The 12,059-nt window shown below is 36.2% G+C and overlaps 1 protein-coding gene across 14 annotated transcripts in view; it reads left to right on the plus strand.

Moving 5' to 3' along the window:
• Window positions 1-275: 275 nt before the first annotated feature.
• The window catches only part of LOC149774298 (E-selectin-like), a 57,475-nt gene continuing 45,691 nt past the window's right edge, over window positions 276-12,059 (plus strand). For 6 of the 14 annotated variants that reach the window (XM_089945392.1, XM_089945395.1, XM_089945384.1 and 3 more), the window contains exons 1-5: window positions 276-353; window positions 1,396-1,469; window positions 3,945-4,027; window positions 8,557-8,742; window positions 9,117-9,302. In XM_089945392.1, the coding sequence (XP_089801518.1) occupies window positions 1,429-1,469; window positions 3,945-4,027; window positions 8,557-8,742; window positions 9,117-9,302 (496 nt within the window). In that variant the 5' untranslated portion in view covers window positions 276-353; window positions 1,396-1,428. Of the gene's footprint in view, window positions 354-1,395; window positions 1,470-3,606; window positions 4,086-8,556; window positions 8,743-9,116; window positions 9,303-11,525; window positions 11,629-12,059 lie in introns of those variants that run through there. The other 8 variants (XM_089945398.1, XM_089945397.1, XM_089945396.1 and 5 more) reach the window with 6 other exon arrangements.

Raw genomic sequence — 12,059 nt, forward strand, 5'->3', positions numbered from 1 at the left:
AATCCGCGATAAAATACGCGGTAATCATGTTATGGATAATACGGTAAAATAAACGGCTATTGCGTATAGTTCCTCGGCCTTGTCCTTCCAGTACCACCTTTTTAGTTGTATTAAATATGCAATCATTCAGGCATAACAATGACGTTCAGCAAATCAATTTACTTGCCTATTTACTACCTGGATTTGATGCTTGTATGCTGGAATAAACCGGTTTGATTTCTGCGTAGGGCATTAAATATACTCCGTTGATCACTGTGGACAGGAAAAGTATTATTGTAAAAAAATCATGGAAAAGATCGGTTTGATTAATTTTCTGCTCATGTGGATTGTATTGATCTGTGGCGTTGCATGTTGTAAGTATTTACCTTTATCGGAAATTGCTCTAAACCTGTTTTTTGACCTGCTTTCTCAAGAGCAGTAAAGAAGGCTGCAAGAGGACGTTTTTGAGTATTATAGTATCGGGGTAAATGATGTTACGTACAGTATTAATCGATGTATATCACATAATGCATGAACAGATCAGGGTCCATTGTAATCGTTCACTTACGCTGGAAAAGGTCCAGTGTAAACCCTGATCTGCTGACACATTATACTACATCGGATTATACCACTAAGCAGTGGACCACTGCAGGTCCTTGTCTACGTTGTTTACAGATATGCTCTATAAATTATACAACGATAACGACACTTAGGCAAGTTAAATTGTTCGTACAAAACAAGACGCTAGGCACAGTGTTTTGAAACCATATCGAAATTTAAAAACACTCTTCATTGTCCTTAACCCTATTTAAAATAACTATAAATTATCAAGCATCTGACTTTTAATACACGTTTGTATAAAGTCTAAAACGATGTTTTTTCCTTCCTAAGACAAGCTCTGTAAGCCTTTCTTGTGATTCAAATGATAGCAATTTAAATGAATGAATATGGCATGCACGTTGGATAGTAAGTTTGTGCTTGGCGACCTTACATGTCTCAAACAATTATTGGTCCAGTATATTTATATAAGTACGACAACTGTTTAATATGAACGGATATGAATTTAAATATATATCATCAAAGAATATGCATTGAAACATGTCATCTACATTAATGCCTCTGAAATGTTGAAAATATTGTATAAATATACTTAGAATTAATCCAACCAGCAATCCATATCGAATTTCTGTAATGCCAAGACGCTTAGATAAAAAAGGAAGATAAACATGGGCGCACCAAGGTCATCATGTAATTTATTCAAAGAGGTTTCGCTATGTCCGGTTTGCGCATGATGTTGGTGACTGACGTGTCTTTATAGTACTTTTCATGCAAAGTTTGAAGGATTTTTTAATCAAGACATGACAAAATTACTGACTGTTTGAAAAGACACTAATGCAGAAAACTTACATTTTATAGACTACCTTTGAGTAACTTTGGAATCATGGTCTTATGATCGAGGCACGTAGACAGATGAAGCATCATAAACAAAGGTACAAAGATACATAACATTTCTTTCACATGAGGTACATGACTCATTTCATTCATGAGCATAATTAGTATTATGCTTTGACATGAGGTACATGACTGATGAAGGTCATTTCGTTCATGAGCGTCTATCTTATAATGATTTTACATGAGGTGCAGTAGGCTAGCTTCTAGGCCTGTATTATTAGAATGTTCTCTCCCATACCCCCTACACTGTCTCTCTCTCTCTCTCTCTCTCTCTCATCTATAACAAAACGTATATTTATTTCATTATGACAAAGGATTTAGTTTCTGATCTGTAGATGACAATGAGTATTTCTAGTGTCTTTTGTAAAAAGGTTCCATAATAATCCTCGATGAGATACTATCTAAACAACAATTGGCATGTGGTTGTCAAAGAGACTTAGAACCCGACTGGAGATATTACCAAATCATTTACAATCCAGAAAGACATGATATGCACTGCAAAGGATGCAATTAACCTGAATTTTATTGTAACTTCTCACAGTCAATAGAAGAAGCTCTACTCTGCAGTGTATTAAACAAGGTTTTATCTACTTTTACTTCGTTTACACATTTTGCAAGTATCTAAAATAGAAGTACATGCAAGCGAGAATTACAAACTAGAAAGAAGTACACCATCCCCACTATTTGTATTTGACTGAAAAAGCACGTCAACCAGCATAAAACGACCAATCGATTGCTCAGTTTTAAAATTGTAATTTCAGCCAAAAAATGCGATAATTTCTAATTATTATTATTGATCATGATGATTAGATTGGAAACCCTTGCTTTCTTTAGTTCGCACTGTGAATCTACTGGGGACTATCTTACAAAATGAATTGAATCCAATATCTTATTTTCTATTCAAAGAAAGAATGATAATTAAACAATATAGCCATGTGAAGAAACAGGAATGAGGTGAGGGATGGAGAGAGATAATTATTTATTATAAACACAGTCGATCGTAAAAACATATTTTGATAGTAAACTTAGTGCAGTTTCTAACAGTTGAGATTATAACTGGGTGGGACTTGATGCTACATGCCAGCGGTATGATGCCCCAGTGCTAGACATCACCACTTCAGTTATCGTATCGATATAACCGAAACATTGTTAAAGCTACGTTAAAAATCCAACTCAAACACAATCTCTCACAGACACACATTATTACTGAACAATCATATGCTTAAATACATGCCCTCTTCCCCACACAGACATACTTTTATGAGTGGAGCAACCTATTTGCTAACACCATTTCGATAGCTGTGCGTGTATAATTTGGTTTTCTCTACGTAATTTTTCTTTCATGCCCACGAATATTGTGCATGGGGAGAGAAAGTTCCTGTCTTAATGGGTTAGATAATATGTATCCCTATTGCCGTAATAATAAGGCATTTATATATCATATACGATTGTATGTATAACAACTTGTCTCCCTATTAGGATTTCCCTAATTTAGTCTTCATTAAGACTCGTGCATCTTCCTGAACCCGTTGTAGAAATAAGATTCTTTGATAGTGTATATTATTTAATTACGTTATGTGAACGACGTAATTGTGTGTGTGTGTATTTTGGATTTTTAAGGTAGCTATAACAATTTTTCCGTCATATCTCTAGCTCTGGGGCGTCAAGCTGCAGATATGTAGCTCAAGGCCGAACAATCCTAACACTAACCTCGTAATGCTGAGCACCAAGCCAGGTAGCTGCTAGGACCGTCTTTATAAGTCTTTGGTGTGACTAGGCCTGGGCTCGACCTCTCGCATCGGAGACGGACGCTCTAACCACTAGTCCACCGGAGCGATCCGTAATTCTTTGTAAATATCCAGACGTCGTCCGTTTTTTTCAAAATGGTTTGTGCCAAAAGAAAAATACAGTAAAAGAAAAATTAATACTATTGGTATATCAAATTGTGATCCGCCCATGGCGCAATAATACGCATATATAGACATTCTTGCAACTGAGTGTTCTCGAATCTAGAACTATATATCAATGATGACTTTTCACTCATTAATCATTGGTGACGCATGAAATTAAATATGCACAATTTCGTCGCAATTATTTATGCTTTCCGTTCCCTCTCCCCTCTCGTGCATAAAGGAAAAAATACGCAGAAATATGGAGTGAGAGAGAAAAAGAATTTGCTCTGAATGTAAACCTCGAAACCATATTACACCAATTAACTTACAAGAATATGGTTCGTCGTAATGGTATGTGGGCACTTACCTTGGGATTAATCTACAGGGTTTATATACTCAATGATACAAAATTGCAACAGCCTGTCGATAGTATAAGGCAATTTCCCGGTTACGTGGCACACATACTGTGATGTATTTTAATGCTTTGTTGTCGTTTTTATTTCTTGAATCTATTATAATTTTCTAAGACTCGAATATTATTAATTAAATATGAAAATTTACAAAGACTGTACTCTCTCTCTCTCTCTCTCTCTCTCTCTCTCTCTCTCTGGACCGTCGTAGCAAGATACAGGCTAAAATTTATGAAAAGGAGGGCGTTGAGGATTTTGTGTCATACAAGGATGTCTCTGCAACTGTGGACGAAGGTACACGTTAAGATATACCGATCGAAGGGAGCGAGCGAGATAGAGAGAGATGTTTATAGTAAGTAGAAATGCTATTAAATCAATCTAATGGCTTAGATCTGTAAATATGTTAAACTATTTTAATTACATCTCGTTGCTTCGTCATTTCACTTAGTTTTTATTTTACACTAATTCCCATGAACCGGTACGTGAAAAGTTGAGCTTTCATGTGAATGACGTAGCTAACCATGTGTTTGTAGTGCTCTACTCTTTTCATTAAAACCATCTTTCATGTTTAAATAACAAGTGCCCCTTATTTTGATCTAATTAAATGTTAATAAAAATAGAAACTCAAAAAAGAAAATAACCAAATTATCAGTATGCAAAGGTGATAATTAAATAGCAACAAAAGGCACAGAACTACATTTTCTAGTATACACAATCAGAAGGAATGTGAGGAATTAATTCACTCGGTCAATAAACAGTTGCCTGTAGTCAAAACTCCGTGCAAAGGGCAAATATGTGTATATGTGTGTGATATAAATAAAAAATATGTACAGCATATACGCTGCTGTACCAGTATTGTAAATCGTTGGTATGACTCTGCTGTGGTTCAAACCTGCGACCTCTCGCATCCGAGGCGGATACTCTAACCACTAGGCCACCAGAGCTGTCTCCGTTATTTAAGAAAGTAATTTATCTTATAATAATATATTTTATTAAAATAATGATTTGACTGCAAAGATTTTGAGAATTTCATATTTAATTATCAGACCTATATACCTGGAGTGCAAAATGAATTACATCCACACCGTGCAAAATGAATTACATCCACACTGTGCAACATGAATTACATCCACACTGTACAAAATGAATTACATCCACACCGTGCAAAATGAATTACATCCACACTGTGCAAAATGAATTACATCCACACTGTGCAAAATGAATTACATCCACACTGTACAAAATGAATTATATCCACACTGTGCAAAATGAGTTATATCCACACTGTGCAAAATGAGTTACATTCACACTGTTTCAAATTTTATATATCAATAAGAAGAAAAAAAACATTGACTGCGACAATAATAACTCGTAATTTATTTATAAAATGATAGAAGACACTAAATCATATGCGTTTAAATGATAATAAAGACAAATTGTATCAACATAGCCTTGAGAAACACCGTTTCAGCCTTACACATCCAGTGATCAAACAAAAGAGCTTGAGCAACACTCTGTTGACGTCACAGTACATTTGAACTTACGATTACACTGGTCAACAGTGAAATCATTACTGACTTGAAAAGGCCCTAATCTGTAGTATTTTGGTGTGCCGAACACGAATATAACCGTGAAAAATTTGTATTGGCTCTCGTTTTGAAGATATTCATATACCTCATTTTCTATGTTTCACTGTGTAAATTTCTCCAGTAGGACTGCAGCAACATCCGGAATAATGATGTAACATTGCATAATACCATCATGCTCACATCATCCACAGTTGATTGCATCATTTTCTGATGCAATGCAATACTAATGCTATGCGGCTGCTGAAGTAAGTTGACGTCAGCAGTGTACTATACATGTGTAGGCCTATTATACTAATGCCAGGCGGCTGCTGAAGCTGACGTAAGCAGTGTACTATATAAAGCCCAATCAGATAGGTTCAGCATTTAAAATATTTTAGACGTTGTGCGAGACAGTTCAAGCTACTGTTACATAAAACTTATTATATTATCCATTTACGTACAATAAAGAACAGTAATGCCTCGAAAGTGTGTTAATACCGCGGACAATTTTTGCTATATTTGTGGGGAAGTGACATTTGCCAACCAGAAGAAAAGTATCAATTCTCAAGTGAAGAAGGCATATCATCTTTACTTCGGATGCAAGGTTGGTGACCAAGACAAGCCTTGGGCTCCGCATATATGCTGTGCTACATGTACAACACAGCTTTCACAGTGGTTGAATTGCAAAAGGTCATCAATGCCGTTTGCAGTCCCAATGGTGTGGAGAGAGCCAAGCAACCACTTAAATGACTGTTACTTCTGCTTGGTTCCTCCTCTTTCCGGCGGAATAACGAAGCGAAAGAAGTCGAGAATAGTCTACCCAAACATTCCGTCTGCATTGAGACCAGTTCCACATGGTGAGGGACTTCCTATTCCAGAACCTCCAGCAGAATATTCTCTTGATTCATCTGACGAAGACAAAGGTGAGTCGACCTGTTCTTCTCCTGGTCCATCAGCATGCAGTGATCCAGATTTTCACTGTGGTGCATCATCAACCCCACACAGAATAACACAGGAAGAACTAAATGACCTGATTCGTGATTTGGACTTATCAAAGAACAAGGCAGAATTGCTAGGATCAAGACTCCAACAATGGAATCTTCTAGAAGAAGATGTCACAATTACTGCATATCGAAAGCGCCACCAGCAATTGGAGCCTTTCTTCAGAAAGGAAAGTAATCTGGTATTCTGTTCCGATATTGAGGGCCTCATGAATGCTTTAAAAATCACTCATGACCCACAAGAATGGAGACTATTTGTGGACTCTTCGAAACTGAGTCTCAAGGCTGTGCTTTTGCACAATGGAAACATTCTTCCATCTATTCCAGTAGCGTATGCTGTCCACATGAAAGAGACATACGATAACTTAAGGCAGCTACTGAATTCCATTGAGTATAACAAGTACAGCTGGCACCTCTGTGGTGATTTGAAGGTAGTTGCCCTTTTAATGGGACTGCAGCAAGGATATACAAAATACATGTGTTTCTTATGCGAGTGGGATAGCCGAGCAAGGGAAATGCACTACATGAGGAAGGAATGGACTCACAGGCAGAATGTAGCCATTGGAGAGAAGAATATCCAACACCCAGCTCTGGTTGAGGCTCAGAAAATCTTGCTACCACCCCTTCACATCAAACTAGGTTTGATGAAGAACTTCGTGAAAGCCATTGACCGGACTTTGCCAGCATTCCGATACCTGCATGAAAAATTCCCTCGACTCAGCGAAGCAAAGATTAAAGAGGGAGTTTTTGTGGGTCCTCAGATTCGAGAGCTTTTCAAAGATGACCGGTTCAACAACTTGCTGGAAGGTGACGCGAAACAAGCATGGAATGCTTTTCGCCTAGTTTCTACAAACTTCCTCGGAAATGTTAGGGCAGAAAACTATAAGGAACTAGTAGAAGACATGTTGATGAAGTATAAGAAACTTGGCTGCAATATGTCTCTAAAGATTCACTTCCTTCATTCCCATTTGGATTTCTTTCCTAGCAACTGTGGTATTGTTAGTGATGAACACGGCGAACGTTTTCATCAAGATATCGCAACAATGGAACAAAGATACCAGGGAAAATGGTCCACTACAATGCTGGCTGACTACTGCTGGACACTCCTCAGAGATGCTCCCGAACAGCTGTACAAGAGACAGGCGAAGAAATCTAAGATGTAGTCAATGACTTGATTTTTTATAGGTAGGCTATTACAGTTGACCTTTTACTATTGGAATGCATTTCGTTATGTAAACATTAATTTCTTGCAGATTACAAAAAAACTAGAGCCAATTTTGCAATTTGACTGTCATATTCGTGTTCAGCACATAAAAATTGATAAGAATTGACTAATTTTATTTCAGTAACATGACTTTTGTAAAAATTTGTTGTCCAGTGTTATTCAAGTATTCTTTATAGTTGTTGTTGTCATTATTGTTGTTGCTGTCATTATTGTTGTTGTTGTTGTCATTATTGTTGTTGTCATTATCGTTTTTGTTGTCATTATTGTTGTTGCTGTCATTATTGTTGTTGTTGTCATTATTGTTGTTGTCATTATTGTTGTTGTTGTCATTATAGTTGTTGCTGTCATTATTGTTGTTGTTGTCATTATTGTCATTATTGTTGTTGTCATTATTGTTGTTGCTGTCATTATTGTTGTTGTTGTCATTATAGTTGTTGCTGTATTTATTGTTGTTGTTGTCATTATAGTTGTTGCTGTCATTATTGTTGTTGTTGTCATTATTGTTGTTGTTGCTTTGTTTTGTATTTCTGATATGCTGACTAAACTGAAAATTAATATTTAGTATCAGTGTGTATTGTAAAGTCTACAGTTCTTCAAGAAATAATGGATTTGGTATCAGAGCAATATGAGTATCTATGCAAATTACGATGTTCATGCAGGTATTAGTTACAACTGCTGCAGTATTCATGACCATCGTCAATAAAATATAGCATTAAACACTGGGTCTATTTATACCGAGAGTCATGAAATTTATTATTAGATCGTGAATAAATATATAATCATAAGCATTTTTGCCTCCAAATCTTTTGTAAGATGAATATGAAAGAAGAGTAAGTATATGTTTTCATGCAAAATAAATGCTAGCGTTACGGATTCTTTATGCATTGCCTTATATGTAATTTGTAACTCACGGATTGTTAACTATATTACATAGACAGTATGTGCACACATAACCTCCACCTTTGGTAGTTAAAAACCGGACGCGGTCCATGTACCAAAAGCTGACACAAAATATCATTCTGCTTTCAGGGCCAGATGGACAACAGTGTCCTTACTACATTCCCAGAGGTGATCTCAACCTCACATGCATCCGAGAACCTGGCCAAACATGCAGCTTCACGTGCAATGAGGGGTACGAGCCGCCTATATCGCCATCAACGATTGCTTGTGGAAGCAATTTGAAATGGAACCATAATCCGGAAAGCTTGTGTCAAGGTAAGGTACACATTAATTGAGGACAGCTCTCTCTCTCTCTCTCTCTCTCTCTCTCAATTTTGTTGCATATCCCATAGAGTAATATTTAATATTAGTGATTTGATTTTCGGTGTCTTGAAATTTAGATACGCTTAATCATTGCTAACAATATGATGAAAGAAATCATTTATTGTTGTTTACCATCACAGTGATATGCCTAAAACCTTTAGCTTTCAAACATTTCCCATTTTGTCACAGACTAATGTTTATCGGAGAGGTCCATCATCAATTTTTAGATCAGTAGAAGTAATAATGTCGAGTTTTTAGATCTTGATTTCATTGAGTGTCGCATGCCAGTTAAGAAAGCAATATTTTAGAAATAATATATTTTTTAGAGATTACTTGTTTCAAATCATTTGAGGGTGGCTACGTCGCAGAGACATGCAGCAGGAAATACAAAGCCACGTGTTCTGAATACCAGTGTAACCCTGGATACGCCAAACTCGCCCAGACCTTGTATGTGGAGTGCGACGAGTCTGGTAAATGGATCAACCCTAATGGGAAGTCATCGGCATGCGTTAGTAAGTTTTAACAGCAAAATACCGTATGCCTATTGCTGTGCATATTTTGATTTATATTATGCGCTTGTTTTACAATTCTGTGATAATAAACTAAGTGACAGAAAAAAGAAACACTTACAAGGTTTATAAAGCTTAACAAATAATTTAATTATCAAAGTTATCAATGAAAATGTGACAGGAGCTTACAGTATTATGAAGTAAATCCAAAACAATCCTGACAAAGTTCTATCAAAGCCCAAATGAATGGAAAGTTCCGTATATATTTCAGAACCGGAAATGTACTGGTCCGCCAGGGATCGTGACTTTGTCGCGATGGCGTTGTCTATAACTCCTTCGAATAACTCACAACAGTTCCATAATGATAGTATTGTCCAAATGATTGGCACTTTCTATTACCACTTAACAGTCCAAACAAATGATTTTTTTTCCCCTCTCGATTAATATCCAAGTACAACATAAAACAAGTCTGAAGATTTACAATAAGGACACTAGAAATGAGAATGACTCCACAATCGGAATGCATCTGATTGCACGGTTCTCTCCTTATATACACCGTTCGTTTATTACGACTATATTTCACAAAATACCTTACGTGACGAATCTTACTACTCACTGTCCCTGAAAATTGCCTATTCATGTTACCTAGCCCGATCAATAGGAAGTTATTGAATTATTTTAGAACAGCACAAACCCCATCAGCCAGTGATAAATTAATCCAAATGCGCCATTAAATCTTATTATTGCGATTATTATTAGTAATTGTGAATATAAGTCATCATCTATTAATAGATCCTATGTAATGTTACGCTTTTAACAGACTCGGGTCACCTTGGGATAATCTACTAAACATATTCAGTACAATATACAACCAAGAATAAAACTTACAAAACGTAAATTAAATTGTGTACTAAGTGTTACAAAAATAGATACAGATATCAGCTTGACCTTTATCCGCTACTGAGGATAAAGTTTAGGCCTACTTTACTTTTGTCATGTTCTTTAAGATATTTTCTAGACATCGAGTTCAAGAACCAACCTTATTTACGAATATTTAGTATTTTTTGGACTTGTGATAGGAAATTTAGGATTATTTGATATTTAATTCACAATACAAGTAAGTTCACTTTTGTATTTTGTGGAAATAAATTGTTGATTAGACAACATATTTTGTTATACTTCCTTCAGTTAAATAATTTAAGACTATCGAGATGGAACAGATATTTGAGGCCAGTCCAGGATATGAATTTATCTGAAACATATCAAAGATATTACGATTGTCTTTAACATTCAAACTGACTTTGTTTCCGAGTGTGTATTGTCCCTGGAAAATAAATTCAGTTTCACACATATAAGAACTCTTTAGAAAAACTAACAAGCATTCACATCAACATCCGATGTATTGAATAATGATTCAAACCCTACCCAAGATTTGGTTAGATTCTAGATTCTGTGTAAAGGGACGACTAGCTTGAGCTCACTAGACTTTAACATATTTCGGAAGTAAAAGCATCTTTACTAAATCAAGAAATTGAACATACTGGAAAAGCTTGTAAAATCTATACTTCACTGTCGATACGCCAACGTGCTTATTATGATGCGGTTATGGAACATGTCTTCAAGAGTTATAACCTGACGCATATCGAGAAAGGTTGTACGAAACAGACTAGGCAAACCCATGTCGAAAATGCAACGAAAACATAACAACTGTTTGAGAGATGGTGTTCAACAAAGACGATTGATCAAGATTATGATAACCTCAGACAGCTCATATGAGTTGAAGAATTAAAGAATGTACTCCATAGTCAAGTCAAGATCAATCTTGATAAGCAAACGGTGGGCACGTTTAAAACGCTTCTCACACAGATAATTATCATTCCTTAACGCAAAGTTTCATTTGTCAACAAGTCTTCTACTCAGCAGTTTTTTGGGTAACATAGTCAACACAGTTTCAAATGCGTACCTCCAAATCTCGATATGACACCACTGTTAACAAATGAAATATCTGATAAGAGCGATCTGAAATCCTTGTCTATTCCTAGGTGGACTTCTTGCAAAACTGTAGGGCATGTCATTTCTTCTGATTACTACCGCTTTTAACTAATCAAAAGAATAAAGTCAGCGCTAACACAATTGCTATTATTTCAAACAGTTTAAGGTGGTTGTCTTGTATTGAAAGCAATATATTATTTCCGTCGAACAAATCCCAGTCGTATTCTATTTCAGGAAATTATAAACTATTCTTGTCGGAAGATTGGAAATTCAGCTAGGTCTGTCCCTGTTAGAACATTAAGGGACACTGAAGCTTCTAAGAGTCCTTTATTATCAGGTACGTTGCCCTTGTTCGAGAATTAGTTTCTAGTAAAAGCAAATTCATTCGTTGAGTAGAGTGCGACTTTTTCAATGTCCCTCTCTATTCTGTCATCTTGACATCAGACTTAGCCCCAGGACCGTGACTGTCGAAGTGATGACTTCTTTACCTATTAAGGGTATTTATTTATTACTAGGCAATGGCATAACTGGAGAAAACTGAAAAACCTTCCTCGTATCAGAACGTTGATCCTGTTGAACTTAAATTCCAGATTTATATCTAGCCTGTGCAGTTAGTGGCGCAGTGACAAAGAGGGCTCTTGAGAATAATGGTGATCAGGAATGTGCTGCTTTAGCTGACACATTTATTGGCCATTCTTGTGATGAAATCACTTTTGCTCCTGCTTTTGATCATTCAAGAAGTATTGATTATAGTGATCCTCTTTTTAA

Source organism: Sinohyriopsis cumingii, unplaced genomic scaffold (genome assembly GCF_028554795.1).
Source record: "Sinohyriopsis cumingii isolate HCF-2022 unplaced genomic scaffold, ASM2855479v2 utg000349l, whole genome shotgun sequence".
NCBI lineage: Eukaryota > Metazoa > Mollusca > Bivalvia > Unionida > Unionidae > Sinohyriopsis > Sinohyriopsis cumingii.